The sequence below is a fragment of the Phoca vitulina genome, unplaced genomic scaffold (assembly GCF_004348235.1).
Source record: "Phoca vitulina isolate PV1807 unplaced genomic scaffold, GSC_HSeal_1.0 scaffold94, whole genome shotgun sequence".
Classification (NCBI taxonomy): domain Eukaryota; kingdom Metazoa; phylum Chordata; class Mammalia; order Carnivora; family Phocidae; genus Phoca; species Phoca vitulina.
This window is the reverse complement of record NW_022589797.1, coordinates 2,863,349-2,881,369: the sequence shown is the minus strand read 5'-3', so window position 1 is coordinate 2,881,369 and position 18,021 is coordinate 2,863,349. Positions and strand designations below refer to the sequence as shown.

Genomic DNA, 18,021 nt, shown 5'->3' with positions numbered 1-18,021 from the left:
AAAACAACAACACTGAAGGCCAGATTAATATTAATCAACTCCTGGAGTGGCAAGGGTAGGGAACCCAGAGCACAAATTAGTTTCCAAAGCCTTCTGCAAAAGGATCCAAAAGAGGATGGGAGGAGCCAGTAGACCATTTGGAATGAGGTATGTGGCCTGAGGGAGAACAAGGAAGTTCTTTCATGGCCTGGGAATAGGGACTGAGGGCAGGAAAGGGAGGGACCTTATAAAGTTCACAAAGCTTTTCTGTGAGATACATACTTTGCTGGAAAACAGGAACAGGGCCAAGATTCCATGGAAAACAGCAGCCTAGGCCAGGGGCCCCCTCCCCCATATCCCGTCACCTTTCTCTGAGCATGTTCCATGAACATGAGTCCCCTAGTAACCAAAACCTGATTGTTGGGAAGTAAAGAAGCATGTCTTCGTTTAAATTTACATTTCCCAGAAATAATTTGACCATGGCACATTCTGCAAACACCCATCACTATTCCATGGATAGGGTATTCTAAAAACCTCATTTTGGGAAAGGCTCTTCTCCTCTAGGAAGCCCTCTTAATTGCTTCAACCAATTCACTTCCCCCTTCCTGTTTTACGGCTTTGATCATACAGGTAGATACCTATATGAGTCATTCTGAACTAGTCAGCCTCTAAGGCAGGTGCAAAGCGCAGCTACATCTAGCTTGCCTTGAAAGGAACAAGTACCATGTGAGAGAGAAATACAGCACCTTGCCTGGCTCTGTGGCCCAGCCCTGATGGGTCTTCCAGAATCAGCTGTGAGGAAGGTGGTATGATTCAGCAGTCTTTTTCTCAGCTACAGCCCCAAACAAGCTCTGGGAAGAGCATCACTCACTATGGTCACTGTTTCCTCCTCTTATAAAGGGCAGCTAGGAGCTATGGTGCCAACTTAAAAAAAGATATCCTATTCCCTGGGCACTGTGCAGCCACTTTCAGTCATTCTCAGGGAACCCTCCACTGAAGCAGACAGAGCCTATCACCGACCCTTTTGGGTGAGAGGAGCTGGTCACCTTGCTCAAATCCATAGTCATTCAGAGCAAGGACTAGCAGCCTTCCTGCTCATCTTCAGCTCGGGCATATTCATCCTCCACTGGACCCCAGAGCAACTGATCTTGGGCCAGGGCTGGGAACCAAGAACAAGTAGGTTTTAGTGTTTGTGTGTTTGCACTTGACCTGTCTTTAACTGTGAGGGAACTCCTGTGTTCCTCTTTTGCTCCAAGCAATCCGAGCCCCCCAAGGTAACCCTCCAACCAGTCATTTGGGGCTTTTTTTCCTGCTGTCTCTTGACTATACATACTCACTCAAACCGCTTTGCAACTGGAATAATATTTATTTTTTTTTTTACTTGGCAAAAAGTCAAGTGCTACATTTTTAAAAACAAAATCTCAAACAATCAAACATATTACCCATCACAGAAGAGGGTCTGGCAACAGTACAAAACATCCTACTTAAGATCTTTTTTTTTTTTTAATATACAAGTTGGTTTAAAATGATAGAAGTTCTGTGAGAACTAAGAAATCTACAGCTTGTAGTTTAATAATAGAAAAAAAATTAAGACAATTAAAAGATCTATAGTATCCAGCATTTTACTTAATTCCCTGTTTATAGCACCTATTTCTCTAGGTTAGAAGATGAGAATTCTAGAACCTGTGGTGTGCACCTGGTGTATCACCAAGATAGGGTGGGTTGCTGTCTCCCTTCCCCACCAGCCCCCATTATCAAGGAGAAGGCACTCTTTTTTTCAATCTCCCCACTTAGACCCAGAGCAGAGGGGGATAACTGGGAGAGCAATTTAGAAACTAGAGTGCAAGAATAAATATGACTTTTCCTTTCCCCGGGATGGGCTGTTGACAGAAGCAGAGTATGTGCTTAGAATGGAGGAGGAATCTGGGGGTGGGAACAGCTGCTATCTGCAACATGATGCGTAAAAAGCAAGGAATAACTGGACATCATGGTCAATCAGTTGCCTGCAAGTTTCAAAACCTCAGACTAAACACAGTTCAAGGGAGGAACAAATTACTAGTCACATCAATGCTTTTACATGCACAATGTTGCTGGCTATAGGCCACCCATCACCATCCCAGGGCTGAGCCAACAAAGTGGGAGAGGTGGCTTCAACTCCAGCCCCACTGTAGTAAGAAAATGAACATTCCACACATGAAGCACTCGCTACACACAGATAAACCCCCTGCTTACCCCCACCCTCCTGGACTGAACCCAGTTTAGAAAAGAAAAGCAAAACCCATTGGGGAGATTAGAAGAAAGGCAAAGGAGAAGTTTCTCCCCAAAGCCAAGGGGACTGAGTATGTGAATCTTAGCAGACTTAAGGCCCCCCTGCTCCAGGCCCCTGAGATACCAGATCAGGTCTTGTTTGAAGAAGGAAAAGGAAGGCTGGGATGGGGATTCTTGGTATACCAAGTTCTGCCAAGCCTTCTGCAGCCTCCAGAACTGCATCCGGATGGAGACCCTGATACTTTAAGGGAGTGGCCACTGGCTAAGCAGATGGGAAATTAAAGTGGAAATGACACACAGAAGTATTCTCACCTGGGGAACACAAAGTTGGGAAGTTGGGTAGGGGACGGATCATTCCGGAGTCCTGGGATGAGCGTCACTAGGAAGCCTGCAATCTAATTCAAAGGGTTTTCCTGGCGGTGATTGTTTTTCTTTCTGTTTTTACTTCCTATAATCAGTGCTGTTAGACTTTTAAAAAACAAGATAAAGACTAGTCCCAAAGCTGACTCTGTGAATAAAGTTGTTTTTTTTTATATAAATATTTTAATTACAAGTAATTCTTACTCCAGGTAATTTCAGTGACACACGGTGTTTGCAGGCACCCAAGTTCTCTCTCTCTCTCTCTCTCACACACACACACACACACACACAGCCCCCAAACTTTCACAGAAAGTCTGACAGCAACCACATAATTATAAAGGAGCCCTACCTCTCAAGAATGAAGTAAGGGTGAGAATGAGTATGCCAGCCTAAAGAAGCGAAAGGGGAGAGTGTGTGTCGCTTAAAGAAAAAATAAGAATTAACAATGTTTGGTTGAGAAGCCAGAAAGAAAAAAGACAGGAAAATTCGGATTACCAAAAGCAAAAGAAAAAAACCAACAACAAAAACACTTCAGATTTCTGCACAGGGCTTCCTGTCAAGTGCCTAAGCCATAGGCAAACTCTCGTGTTCCCACTAAAATGAGGGCCTCACACAGTTGGAAGAAAATCAAAAGAAACAAGAAAACTAAGGATGGAAGTTAGTGTAAATCTCTGCATTTTGGGAGAGAGTTAGTTGTCATTAACTCCAGAGCCCGGCATAGTTTCCATGGAGCCCTGAAGGGAGCGGTCCTCCTGCCACAAAGAGTTTCGTTCCGGACGAGTCATAGCAGTGGGTGTAAACAGCATTGGGGAAGAAATCAATGTCCGAAAAGTAATTCCTCCAGGTTTCATCATGATTCTATGGGAAGAAAACGAGACTCTGTTAGCACCTCTAGGCCATGGGGCAGAGAAAAGGATAGAAAGGGACAGGAATGCCTTCTGGTCTTAAGAGGAGAGGGTCCTGCATCTAATCTGATGTCAGGAGACTCTGACTGGTGCTCATGGGAATTGGAGCCTCATTTTTCCAAATGAACATTAGGGAGGAATTGAACAGGCTGAAGAACCGCTATATCAACCTAAGGTCTCAGGACAGCCAGAACCAAACTTTTTAGTAATTCAATGGCAGCCACAATGGGTGGATCCTTCACCTTCCTGCTCCATTATCACCTGGGGGGAATCCCAATTAGCGTATCTTACTGGGCTTCAAGTTTTCTCATGGACATGTAGACACAGAAGCAAAATCAAGGGAAAGTGCCTTTCTCTGCTCTAAGGAGTGCCTCTTACCATTGAAAAAGTATGTGGGTAGCTGATTTATCAGTGGGGGTGGGAGCAGGTGGGTAGACTGAGGAAAATTTTTCTGTCACTATTCAGTAACCATGTCAGGCAGGGGCTTACTCACCAGCCAGCCTCTGCCAGTAGTTAATTTAAGATTCTCCCCTGCTAGTCTGGGCTTGGACCCGTAACAAGCTGAGAGCCTCTCTTCCAGGAATCTCTGAGCTCGGATGTCATAGAACAGCAGGGAACCCTGCCCTGTGCCCACAGTGATGATGTGCTCATAAAAGCTCACCGACCGGATCCCTGAGAGAGAGAAAAGTAAAGGGCAATGAGTAGGGAGAGCACACACTGACAGTCTGCTAACCTGTATTTCTCTGGCACTGAGTTCACATGGCACCTCCAAATACCAGACAGCCTTTCCCAGGTCTACATGGCAAGTTAAGCTCATGTGAAAGCCTGAGAACCCTGGTGCCACAATGCCCATTCATACACTAACAGGAACCCTTCCATAAGCCCTAGAGAAGTACCAGAGGCCTGGTGATTCCTAAGATGTCTTTGGCCTAAGACCTTAAGTGTACCTGGAACCTCCCTCCCCTAGACTCACTATGGAGTCATCTTTCATAACTCTAAACTCTCCTTCAGTATGTTTCCAACCTATACTGAAACAGGGTAATCTGCATATTTACAAATCATTATATTAAAAAGGACTTCTTCCTATCTGACCTAAAACCACTACCATGGCACTGCAAGGTCTTTATCTGGTATTGCATCTGTGGATCAAATAAGTGCATGGGATTCAAAGATGTCTCTTGGCACATAAGAGGTGCTTGATAATATCTGTGGAATCAGTATTTCCTTATTAGGCTACTCCTGTAATAATAACCAAATCTCATAAAGCTTTTTTTTTTAAGATTTTATTTTAGGGGTGCCTGGGTGGCTCAGTTGGTTAAACATCAGACTCTTGATCTCAGCTCAGGTCCTGATCTCAGGGCTTTAAGTTCAGGCCCTGCGTTGGGCTCCATGTTGGGCATGGAGCCTACTTAAAAAAAAATCTTTTATTTAATTTTTAATTTTTTAAGATTTTTAAATTTTTTTTAAAGATTTTATTTATTTATTTGAAAAGAGAGAGAATGAGAGAGAGAGAGAGCGCGCGCGCGCGCGCGCGCGCGTGCACACAAGATGGGGGAGGGTCAGAGGGAGAAGCAGACTCCCTGCTGAGCAGGGAGCCTGATGCAAGACTAGATCCCGGGACTCCAGGATCATGACCTGAGCCGAAGGCAGTCGTTTAACCTACTGAGCCACGCAGGCACCCCAAGATTTTTTAATTTTTTAAAAAATCTCTCTACCCAACATGGGGCTCAAACTCACAATCCCAAAACAAGAATCGCATGCTACATCGACTGAGCCAGCCAGATACCCCTAAAGATTTTATTTTTAAGTAATCTCTATACCCAATATGGTACTTGAACCTAGAACTCGGAGGTCAAGAGTTGCATGCTCCACCAGCTGAGCCCGCCAGGCGCCCCTCTTTTTCATTGTAGACGTTATTCCAGCCAAGCCTATTTATTCTTCCCCTTACAACTCTCACTGCACACATTATTCTCTCTGTTCTGCACCATGAGTGTCTTAACTATAATTGAAAACAAACCCCAAACAAAAGCCACTTTTGCAGTATCTGCATGAAAATAAACACTACTTGGAAGAGAGAGGCTAAATTGTAAACCATATTGTGCCTTTTAGGACTTCCAGGATAATACAGCCACATTTTTGCCTGAGAAGGGGAACAGTGAGATGAAGAAAATATACTTTGTTGGGGTGCCTGGGTGGCTCAGTCATTAAGCGTCTGCCTTCGGCTCAGGTCATGATCCCAGGGTCCTGGGATCGAGCCCCGCATCGGGTTCTCTGCTCCACGGGAAGCCTGCTTCTCCCTCTCCCACTCCCCCTGCTTGTGTTCCCTCTCTCACTGTGTCTCTGTCAAATAAATAAATAAAATCTTAAAAAAAAAAAAGAAATATACGTTGTTAACCTGAATGATCTAGATTCTAGTCTATGGCTGTTATCCCACCAATCTGTATGATGTTGAGCACGTTATTTAACTGCTCTGGGTCTCAGTCTCCTCATCTATAAAACAGGGTTAACACTAACCTTACCTTTTCCTACCTGCTTCCCACAGGGTTCTGGGTAAGATGAAGTAAGTTGGCAGATAAAGATATTTTGAAATCTTAAAGTACAGTACAAACATAAGTCTTTTTATTCCTTGATAAAGAAAGAGTGTTCTCAGAGAAAATATGTTATAAAAGATGGGAGGCTGAAGCTAAATTCACCCAGTGGTCAGAACTAAACTAAGTATTTTCTTCAGCTTTACTGAGGTATAATTGACAAACAATACACTGCACATATTTAAAGTACACAATTTAGGGGCGCCTGGGTGGCTCAGTCGTTAAGCGTCTGCCTTCGGCTCAGGTCATGATCCCAGGGATCGAGCCCCGCATCGGGCTCCCTGCTCGGCGGGAAGCCTGCTTCTCCCTCTCCCTCTCCCACTCCCCCTGCTTGTGTTCCCTCTCTCGCTGTCTCTCTCTGTCAAATAAATAAAATCTTTAAAAAAAAAAAAAAAATAAAGTACACAATTTAAAGTTTTAACATATATATATATATCCACGACACTACCACCACAATCAAAATAACGAATATATCCACCATCCTCAAAAGTTTCCTCATGCCCTCAGTAAACTCCTCCTCACTGCACATCATCCCTTAGCATAAATGAATTTTACAGTTCAGGCAGGGCATGAGCAAAAAATTACCACAGGACAGAAAGTCAAGATCTGTGAAAGAATATGAAAACCACCAATATCCTGACTACTGGTTTCCACTAAAGGCTTCACGTGGCCACAAATTTGCCTGTGGTGGCTTAAGCTCTGCTGCCATTTGCAGGTTTTTAAGCTCCCTTTTGCGTTACCAAACACCTCCACCAGGTTTCATAACCATCACTATACTTGTTTGGAAACCAATGTAGAAACTGAAAGTCAAAACCTATTTGCGGGCGCCTGGGTGGCTCAGTCGTTAAGCGTCTGCCTTCGGCTCAGGTCATGATCCCAGGGTCCTGGGATCGAGTTCCGCATCGGGCTCCCTGTTCGGAGGGAAGCCTGCTTCTCCCTCTCCCACTCCCCCTGCTTGTGTTTCTGCTCTCGCTGTCTCTCTCTGTGTCAAATAAATAAATAAAATCTTTAAAAAAAAAAACACAACCTATTTGCAATGCAGCTATAAGCCTCAGGGGCATAGTGGGACTCCTTTTTTTTTTTGGTGCAAAATGGTGGTTTATTAAAGCACAGGGACAGGACCCATGGGCAGAAAGAGCTGCTGCCCCAGGGTCTTGAGGAGTGGCTGATTATAGACTCAGGAGTTGGGGGAAGGAAAAGGGAGGTTTCAAAAGAACTTTCATATGTTAAAGAGGACTGACCTACAAGATAGCAGAGGTCTTGCCATTGTCAAGTTAAGATTGTTTTCCCCTCTAGCAAGGTATTAATATTAAGATAGTTGGGAGATCCCTGGAAGAATGTCACTCATGTCCCACCTAGGAGTGGGGGGTTGGGGGAGGTTGCAGGGTGTCAGCTTATGCTTTGTCTTCAGCTAGCCTTCTGCTCCCTCATCATTTCCCCCCTGAACAATTTTCTTTTTTTTTTAAGATTTTATTTATTTGACAGAGAGAGAGACAGCAAGAGAGGGAACGCAAGCAGAGGGAGTGGGAGAGGGAGAAGCAGGCCTCCCGCCGAGCAGGGAGCCCGATGTGGGGCTCGATCCCAGGACCCCGGGATCATGACCTGAGCCGAAGGCAGACGCTTAACGACTGAGCCACCCAGGCGCACCCCCCTGAACAATTTTGACCCTTAAATCTTTAAGGTTGTTGAAGGTGGAAGGTCTCATCTTCTGTAACATCTTCCTGCTGAATAGGGGCCATACCAGGACTCTTACCACTGCCTCGCTCCCTGGAGCAAACAGACTTGACGTTGTATGATGGCTGCCGTGGATCCAAGAAGGAGACATGAGCTTGGGAGCCCACTGCATATACTGACCATTCACTACCATAGGCCAGGCACACATTCTCACGGCAATACGGTAGTTTGGTGGAGAGGAGCTGAAACAGAGAAAGGAGTGATGCACCCATGGTTCCTAGTTAGATGCCCAATTCTGTGGGCTTCCTTCATAGACAAGCCACACAAAGTCAGAGACAAAAAGACAAAAATAATGTCCTGTTCCATCACTAAGTAAGTAAGAGAAAGAGAGGGTGTTGTAATATGCAATTAAGATCTCAGTACTTGAAGAGGGCTGATTAGGGAAAAAGATTAAGCTGGAATTAAATAATCAGAAGCAGAAAGGCCTAGACCTACAGCTTATTTCCAGGAATAACCCCTGGGCACTAAAGCCAAGGTCACACTCTGTTCTCTGCCATGACCCTCTCTACCACCCTCCTCACTGCTCTTCAGATAAAGGGGCTGATTTCTGGCTACCCTCAGCCTAGCTTCCCAATTGTACGGGAGTTGTACACTACAAAAAGCCCACTCACGGGACTGGCTCAACCTCAGCTAACAACACTCAGCCTGAACCCTGGATCCTTCTCATTCAGCCAATCTTTAGTGGCTGCCTACTGCATGTAAGGTACCAAGCAAGGTCAGTGGAGCTCAAAGGCTGCTTGACATGAAAGAGTCAGTAATTCCTGGAGCTATGCTTCCTCTTGAGAAAGAGTCTATCACAGAAGCAATAAGCAACAAAGGCCTTTGGGACAAGAAGAGGGACTCACAGGTCTGACTTTATGCAGAGGTTGCTTGTAAAGATTATCAATATTCTCAATACCTATTATTTCAGAGATAGTTTATCTTAGTTTAATTGGTTTTCAGTTACCGGTGATTTCTAACTTCTAGGTTTTCCTGCCCTTTCAACATGCCAAATGGTCAATAATCCATAAGCAAATACTTAAATGCCTTGTGGACTGGAGGATGGCAAGCTAAAGGAGTCTCTCAGCAAGTCCTTGCAATGTGAAAGATTCTCCCCCTCCGATCTCTTTAAATGACTTTTAAGAGAGGCCTGTCAGACTCAGAATTCCATGCACTGTGCATTAACATGCCCAGACCTTTGGAAAACTGGTGCTTTAGGCAAGGATGCAAAGGCTCAGAGAGAATAAAAGGACTTTAACCAAAAGGTGAATTTTTAGGTAAAACCACTAAGTCATGTTCATCACACCTTAGACAGTGTATTTTCAGCCTTCCAGAGATGAAAATAACCATCCAGAGATACTGCTCCCAGTTCCTACAAGAGCAATGAAAAACAGGTTATATTTCAATCTGTAGCAACTAATAAACAGTAGTATGCAAGGGAAGATCTTGAAGGTTGGGGTCCTCCCATTCTTCATTCATTCTTATCCCCTGGGGGCCAGGGATTGTCAGCTCATCATCTCATTCTATGGAATGCAGCTGGACAGCATATTAAATCAAGGTTGCTTTTTGGGAGAACTCAAGAAGGAAGCCGGGTTCTAGCAGTAATGTAAACACCCATGATTCCAAAAGCTCTTACTATGCAATCATTCCCACGACATCCCATTGGATAGTTCCAGCAGAGCACACACATGAAGGACAGTTTCATAAATGGCAGTATGAGAGCTTCTATGAGTGGAGGATCTAAATCTATTTCAAGGCCATAATTATGGCCAGGAGATAGGAGATTAAGGGAACTACCCTTTAAAATGTGGCCTGATTCTGATTTGGGGAGCTTTTCTCCTCCTTTGGCTCTGAGTCCCCATCCCAACATTCTACTTAATATCCCCCGTTTCAGATCTGACTCAATGACTAGTTAAGACCTGCTGGCAGGTTGAGAAGAGGCAGTGAAGAATGAAAAGAAACTGAATACCAAAGAGAAAAAAGCGATCGTTTTTAGAGGCATGTATGAAAATCACACCCAAAATAGAGCACCTGCAAAGGCATGTGCAAATGAGAGACAGTCAAATCAGAGTGGCCCTAGGTGAACTCTGAGAAGCTGACCCACAAATATGGACCCTCCAGAAAAATACTGCAGAGCTCAATCCAAGGGATGGGTTCCATAATCTCAGTTGTAATTTTTTACCAGCAACCCTCAGCCTTCAATCTTCCATGGGCTCAGAACTAAGCTATGTTAGCAAGGACTGACTTGGAAGGAGAAGCCAAGTGCCAAGATGTAAGTCCAGAAGCTGAAGCAAGAGAAAGACACTTCCTCTTTGACGAGCTCATACCTTGTTCTTGTTGTTGAAGGCCAGAGCCCGGACCTTGCAGTTGTCAGGGTTTGTGTCCTCCTTGGGAATGTCCTTTAAGGCCTTGTGAGTAATGTGAGCATACACAGGGACCCGCGACACATTGTGCCTTGCATCACTTTTGGTCAACACATCGTCTGTCACCTCCCAGAGTCCCATAGAGCCATCACGTGAGCCTACAGGGCAAGGAGATCACAGATGTCAGACATACCCAACTCTCTATGGGACAGTCCTAAGGAAACCAAGATGTGCTTTCTTAGTCTAACTCTTTGTACATCATCCTCATGTGTGCTAAAGCTTGGTCAGGTGGCCCACTGCAAAACAGAGAACAGTATACATTAACAGCTACAAGAGGAATGATTCAACTAAGATGTAGGAGCTAAAATATAACCTTTAGCCTTTGGTGAGATTTTTTAAGAGAGAGTACTATATAGTTTGAGAAAGCTCAGTAATTTTCCAAGCCAAATGCTTAGGTCACTTGGGCATGCATGCACAGGTGATGTCTGTTGGGCAGTAGGGTTTGGGACCCTCCACCTTAAATCAGTGGTGCTTAATCTCTTCTGACTATATACCTCTGAGAGACCTAGGAATGTTAAAGACCCCTTTCTCTAGAGAAATACGCAAAACACCACATTGTACATTCAATTTCAGTGAGGTTCATGAACCTCTTGAAGGCTTTCCATGGATCCACAGGGAACATAATTCCCATGTTAGAAATGACTGTATGGGGCACCTGGGTCAGTTGGTACAGCATGCCACTCTTGATCTCGGGGTCCTGAGTTCACGCCCCATGTTGGGTGCAGAGATTACTTAAAAAAATAAATAAAGACTGTTCTACATAAAATGAATACTTAAATAGTAGTTTTCCTTAGCACACAATAATGAAGTACTTAATTCCTTTCCAGGGGCACCTGGGTGGCTCAGCTGGTTAACCATCCCACTCCTGATCTCAGCTCAGGTCTTGATCTCAGGGTCCTGAGTTCAAGCCCCGCACTGGGCTCCACGCTGGACGTGGAGCCTACTTAAAAATAACAAATAAATAAATAGATAGATAAAATAAGTAAAAATAAAATTCCTTTCCAGTAAAGTTATCTGCCAACTCTCCTTTAGACTAGAAGGTGCCCTTCCCAACACTGTAAATCTCCTGAATGCTTAGTAGTAAAATTTATCTAACGCGAGAGAAATATCATCCAATTTGTTTGCATCATAAGGCTTATGGGCAGGGATTCAAAGCAGAGGTTTTGTTACATGTGAAATCTAGAAAAGGGCCGAGAGAAGGACACATCTGGAGAACTATGCATGGTTTATTATGCAAATTAAAAAATAAAACTACACAAGTTTTATTATGAAAAATTCAAGCATATTGAAATCAACTGAAAGAATTTTACAATGAACTGTGCAATTACATCTATATTCTACAATCAACATTTTATTATACTTGGCACATTTTTATATCCAACCCTCTGTATGATCCCATTTTAACCAACTAAAAAAATATGTACTGAAAAATGACTGGCAAGATATATTTCAAAATATTAACAGTGGTTATCCCTGGGTAGAGATATTGAAGATAATTCTTATTGCCTTTTTTGTTTTTCTGTATTAAAAAAATTTCTTATGGGGGCGCTTGGGTGGCTCAGTTGGTTAAGCGTCTGCCTTCCACTCAGGTCATGATCTCAGGGTCTTGGGATCAAGTCCCGCATTGGGCTCCCTGCTCAGCAGAGAGCCTGCTTTTCCCTCTCCCTCTGCTACTCCCCCTGCTTGTGCTTTCTGTCAAATAAATAAATCTTAAAATATATGTATAAAAAATTTATGATAAACATATTACTTTTATAATAAGGAAAAAATTATTTTTAAAATATTTTTATTATTTTTCAAATATTTTATCCACCTATTTGCCAGAGAAAGAGAGAGAGGTGCGCATGCATGAGCGCACAAGCAGGGGGAGTGGAAGGCAGAATGAGAAGCAGGCTCCCTGCAGAGAGCCTGATGTGGGACTTGATCCCAGGACCCTGAGATCATGACCTGAGCCAAAGGCAGATGCCTAACCAACTGAGCCACCCAGGTGTCCCAGAAAAAATTATTTAAAGAACTAGTTTGGCAGCATCATGAAGACTGGATTGGAGAAGACAAGAATAGAAGCAGAGAAAAAATATGGAAGGTATTAGGGGTAATTCAAGATATAGATGATGAGCATGCTAACAGAGAAGACAGAGAAGAAACTGTATCTAAGAAGTTTTTTTTGTTATGTTTTTCCTACTTATTGAAGTATAAGTGACATACAATGTTTATAAGAGATATTTCAGAAAACAGTATCAATGTGGCTTGGTAATCAAAGGAGACAAGATCCTAAGAGGAGTCTTAGTTTTCTGGCCGTGTACCTGTGTGGAAGGTAGAAGCAGTCACAAATGTATGCCAATGGGGGAGAGGGGATATCGGAAGAAAGATGATGAGTATGAATATGCTGAGTCTGAGGTAGAATGTTCAGGGGTTAATACTCATCATCAAGTCTAAATATTAACATCGGTTAACAAGTATTGAGCATTTTCTTTTTTGTTGTTCTTTTTTTTTTTAGAGAGAGAGGGCAAGAGGGGCAGAGGGAGGGGGAGAGAGAAAATCTTAAGCACAAGCCACGCCCAGCACAGAGCCCTACGTGAGGCTCAATCTCACAACCCTGAGATCATGACCTGGGCTGAAATCAAGAGACGCTTAACTGACTGAGCCACCCAGGCGCCCCTGAGCATTTTCAAAACAGCAGCCACTATGCTATATTTCCTCTAATCTTCTCAATGACCCTCTGAAGTATCCATGTTACAGATGAGGAAAACCAAATCTCAAAAAGCTTAAGTAACTTGCCCAAGACCACAGTGCTACTAAGTGGTAGGACCAGGATTCAAATTAGACCTCTAATATCAGAGCCAATGTTCTTAAAACCTGCTACACTGTTGAGAAAATGTAGACTTGGGAGTTATCAGCCTGAAAACAGATGTTGGCAGGTTATCTGAAGGAGATGGGAGGCTCCCAAAGCAAACCAAGTCCTGCCTCCCAACAACCACATTTAATACAGGTTACTGTCATACTGAGCAAGGAGCCTGACGTGGGACTCGATCCCAGGACTCTGGGCACTAATCCCTATTATAAAGGTGACATGGGGGCACTTGGGTGGCTTAGTCAATTAAGCGTCTGCCTTCTACTTGGGTCATGATCCTGAAGTCCTGGGGTCGAGCCCCGCATCGGGCTCCCTGCTCAGCGAGGAGTCTGCTTCTCCCTCTGCCCTCACCCTGCTCTTGTGCTCTCTATCAAATAAATAAAATCTTTTTTATTTTTCTTTTTATTTTTTAAGATTTTATTTATTTGACAGAGAGGGAACATAAGCAGGGGGAAAGTTCTTGGAAAGAACTGAAAGAAGAAATATTTATGTTCTCTTAGCTTTGTTAGTAGCAGTTGTTTGTTTTTTTATTTAAAATGTTAGTTAACATACAGTGCAATATTGGCTTCTGGAGTAGATGTTTGTTTAAGTTTCATTTGTTTAAGTAATCTCTACACCCAGCGTGGGGCTTGAACTCATGGCCCCAAGTTCAAGAGTCACATGCTTTTCTGACAGAGCCAGCCAGGCGCCCCTGTTGGTAGCAGTTCTAAGTATGGGCTTTGAAATCAGATCTGGATTCAGATCCTGATTCCACCTGTCACTATTTGTGTGGCCTTTGGCAGGTTATTATAACCTCTCAGAATTTAAATTTTCTCATTTGTGAAATGAGGCTAATAATGCAAACCTTTTAGTACTGTTCTGAAGATTATATGAAATAACGTACGTGAGGCACTTAATTTAGCTACTATTATGATTATTTTTATTTGGGAATCCAGAACTGGGGGATAGTAATTTTACATATGGGTCCTGAGCAAAACTGGTTAGCACTCTGAGCCTACTTTCTAGGCTGCTGTGGGTATCCAGAAAGCATTTGTGTATCTCTAGATTACCTTCTCTACACTCATTTCCATGTATTTTTTTCTGATGTCTACCACTGGGAAAGAAATTCCCCCAATCCTGTACAGCTTTCATCAACAAGAAACACACTATATAGTTGTACAGAAAATAACTACTCCTAATACTTTATATCAACAATGTCAAAACACTTTCACAACCACTGTCACAATGAAGCCCCACAAAAATGTTGTGGCTAACATGCTGTCACACATCCTTTTGGGAACAAGGCAGAGTACGAATAATAAATGAAGAATGCTGGTAACTCCTCTTTCCAGATCAGGAATATACAAGGGAAATGACTTACCCAAGGACACACAGTAAGTAAGAGAAAGAGCCAATATTGGTAATAAGATCTCCTGGCCAATGGTCTGTTTACTGGGCTACTTCCAATCACACTACTATACCTTTCAACTTTTAGCCTCCCTCCCTCCCTGCCACATCAAAACTCCATACAAAAGGTCAATTTTACCAGACACTGCCATAGTATCACTGATCCATGCAATGGAAAAGATCCAGTCCTTGTGTCCATCCTTGGAGAGGAGTGAACGGTAGAGAGAGAGGGCGGAAAAAAAAAAGAAATTAGTAAAAAAGGATTACAACTCACACTCTTGAAAAGCATACAGTCTGACTGAAAATATCTTTGTAAAAATTATAATTCTGATCTCTGATGATCTTAACCCATAGGGCAGGATCCCACAATTTTTAACTTCTATCTTGAGGAGCTCAAAGCTGGAATGAAACTGGCATTCCTATGGGCAATGAACATGTCTGGTAGACACAGAGCTCTGGCCTTCTACATCTGGACGTCTTATTTTGGGCTCCTACGTACAATCACCCACCTCTATCCCTCTAACCTCATCCTACCACTCTCCTCCGTGCTTCCTGGTACAACAGCTATACCCTACCTCTTCACTGTTCCTCCTGTCTGGAACTCTTTTCCTCCAGACATCAACATGACTTGCACTCACTCTCACTTCTTCTGTCTCCCTACTCAAATGTCATTCTTACCAATGAGGACTTCCCTGACCATTTTCTGAAATAGCATTCTCCACCACTCTCTCTATCCCTTTAATCTGCCTTTACTCTTCTCCAGCACTTATCACACTCTGACATACTGCTGGTAAATATTTACTGATCTATGTACTGGTTTATATGTCTCCCTCCACTAGAATGCAGGCTTCAAGAGGTGGGGAGCTTTATCTGTTTTATTCACTGCATGCCCCAGTGTCTAAAACAATGCCTGGACATAAAAAGCTCAATAAATAGTTGAATGATTTAATAAACTTTGCTCTCTGACTATGGGCAGTGGGAGATGTATGGACACTGGATTAAAACACCAACCCACTGCTGCTGGCCCCCAAAGTATGCCGCTCACCGCTTTATCAAACACACGCGCTCTCTGTCAATATACCTCCCTATGGGGGGAGTTCAGTCTTCATTCTGGTATTTCTAACCTCACACCTCACCCCCATACCCTTGTAGTCAGCAGAAATCTAGAGGAAACTATTCCTTCCCAGGGGGCATGTGGGAGGAGGGTCCAAGTTACCTGCCATGCTCTGCTAAAAAACAAAGCTACCTCTAACTACAGTTACTGGGGAAACTTACATCACCCACACACACAGGATCTAGTGTAGGCAGCCGGTAGATGGCAAGACTGTTGGGGTTGTCTCCTCCAGTGGCTAACAGAGTTCTAGAGGGATTCAGCTCGATGGCATGGATGCCACAGCCCTGCTGGGTCACACCTCCAGGCTCCCGGTCCTTCAGAATGGGAATCTTGGTGATCTGGCTTGTCTGCACGTCCACCACAAAGAGCTACAAGAAAATGGACACAGAAGCTGACAGTTTCTCTTTCATGTGGCTAATGCTGGGTATAAACACCCATTCACTCAATTATCCATCAAACTTTAATTAATGTCTACTACATGTTAGACCCTGGGAAATATTAAAGGCATAGTCAGGGCTATTAGTCAAATGAAATGTGAAAATAAGAAAATACAACAGAGACAGGCATAATACGTTACATGAACACAGATTAGCAAGCAGTAAATTCTGCCTGGGATTTAAAGACAGCTTCAAAGAGGACGAGCATTAGACTATGGACCTAAAGAACCTGACTAAAGGTTTTCTGCCAGTTTGGACGTATTTTATGTATCTAATTCTCATCTACCCATGCACAGAAACTTATAAACAAAACAATTCCCGGGCGCCTGGGTGGCTCAGTTGGTTAAGCGACTGCCTTCGGCTCAGGTCACGGTCCCGGAGTCCTGGGATCGAGTCCCACATCGGGCTCCCGGCTCAGCGGGGAGCCTGCTTCTCCCTCTGACCCTCTCCCCTCTCATGCTGTTTCTCTCTCTCTCTCAAATAAATAAATAAATAAAATCTTAAAAAAAAAAAAAATTTCCCAGAACCCATCACAACTACTATTAAATGTTCTTTAATGTAGTAATAAACATTAGGTCTGCTGGAGTGACTGGAGACATGACAAGGTAAGAGTTATCTCTAGCACACACACCATTCTCTTCTATGCCTCCATGTCTTTGTCATGCTGCTGCTTCTGCCTGAAATGCTCTTCTCCACCTCTTTTCCAACCTAACCCCTTTCCACTCTGCAAGATTTAACTCAGAGAAACATTTTATTGAAAAGATCAGACTCAGAGAAAGAACATTTCTGAGTCTTTATTAAACTCTTTATGGGATTAAATGATTCACTCTCTCATTCATTCAGTACCAACTAAAATACCAAGTACTGTTCTGGGTGCTAACAATGTGACCATGAACAAGAGAGAAACAATCTGTATCCTCATATACCTTAGTCTAGGAAGTTAGCTTAAAATCCTCTCAGCAATTCTTGTGATGAAGCCAAATCATGTCAAATCTTTATATAAAGTAACCTACTGCTTGCACAGGAGAGATCTATGAAAGAAGAAACTATTCTTTCAGTTGGCTCCTTCCTCTCATCCTCTTTCTCATCACCTCTCTGGACAATTGCAACTGGTCTTTGCGCCTTCAGGCAAGGCTACCATCAAAACTATTCTCTATACTGTATTAGTCATCTTCATAAAAATGGCAATCCTCCCAATGTCAGTTAAAAATATCCATAGGTGGGACACCTGTGTGGCTGAGTCAGTAAAGCATCTGCCTTCGGTTCAGGTCATGATCCCAGGGTCCTGGGATGGAGTCCTGCATCGGGCTCCCTGCTCAGAGGGGAGCCTGCTTCTCTCTGCCCCTGCCCCTGGCTCTTGCGTGCACGCGCTCTCTCTCTCTCTCTCAAAAATAAATAAAAATACTTAAAATATATCCATAGGGGCGTATGGGTGGCTCAGTGGTTGAGCGGCTGGCTCTTATTTCTGCTCAGGTCATGGGCTCAGAGTCGTGGGGTTGGGCTCTGCATCAGGCTCTGGGCTCAGTGGGGAGTCGGCTTGGGGATTCTCTCTCCCCCACTCCCCCTGCCTTCATGCGCTCGCATGCACATGTTCTCTCTCTAAAATAAATCTTTAATTTGAGAAAGAGAGAGAGAGAATGAGCAGGGGTAAGGGCAAAGGGAGAGAATCTTTCAAGCAGACACCCCACTGAACAAGGAGACTGACAAGGGGCTCGATCCCACAACCCATAAGATCACCACTTGAGCTGAAACCAAGAGTCAGATGCCTAACTGAATGAGTCACCCAGGCGCCCCAATAAATAAATCAATCTTTAAAAAAGTCCACTGGTTCCTCTTTACCTAAATCTAAACTCCTTATCCTGGCATCAAGATTCCTCAATCTGGGGACACCTGGGTGGCTCAGTCGGTTAAATGTCTGCTTTCGGCTCAGGTCATGATTGCAGGGCCCTGGGATCAAGCCCCGCATCGGGCTCCCTGCTCCACGGGAAGCCTGCTTC

At 43.7% G+C, this 18,021-nt stretch overlaps 1 protein-coding gene across 1 annotated transcript in view; it reads right to left on the bottom strand.

Moving 5' to 3' along the window:
- Positions 1-1,339: 1,339 nt before the first annotated feature.
- Positions 1,340-18,021, bottom strand: part of DCAF12 (DDB1 and CUL4 associated factor 12) — a 34,474-nt gene continuing 17,792 nt past the window's right edge. Inside the window, exons 3-9 of the mRNA XM_032396818.1 lie at positions 15,749-15,955; positions 14,613-14,673; positions 10,141-10,334; positions 9,120-9,185; positions 7,854-8,016; positions 4,006-4,184; positions 1,340-3,465 (exon numbers count right to left, since the gene is read on the bottom strand). Coding sequence (XP_032252709.1) covers positions 3,307-3,465; positions 4,006-4,184; positions 7,854-8,016; positions 9,120-9,185; positions 10,141-10,334; positions 14,613-14,673; positions 15,749-15,955 — 1,029 coding nt within the window. The 3' untranslated portion in view covers positions 1,340-3,306. The remainder of the gene's footprint in view (positions 3,466-4,005; positions 4,185-7,853; positions 8,017-9,119; positions 9,186-10,140; positions 10,335-14,612; positions 14,674-15,748; positions 15,956-18,021) is intronic.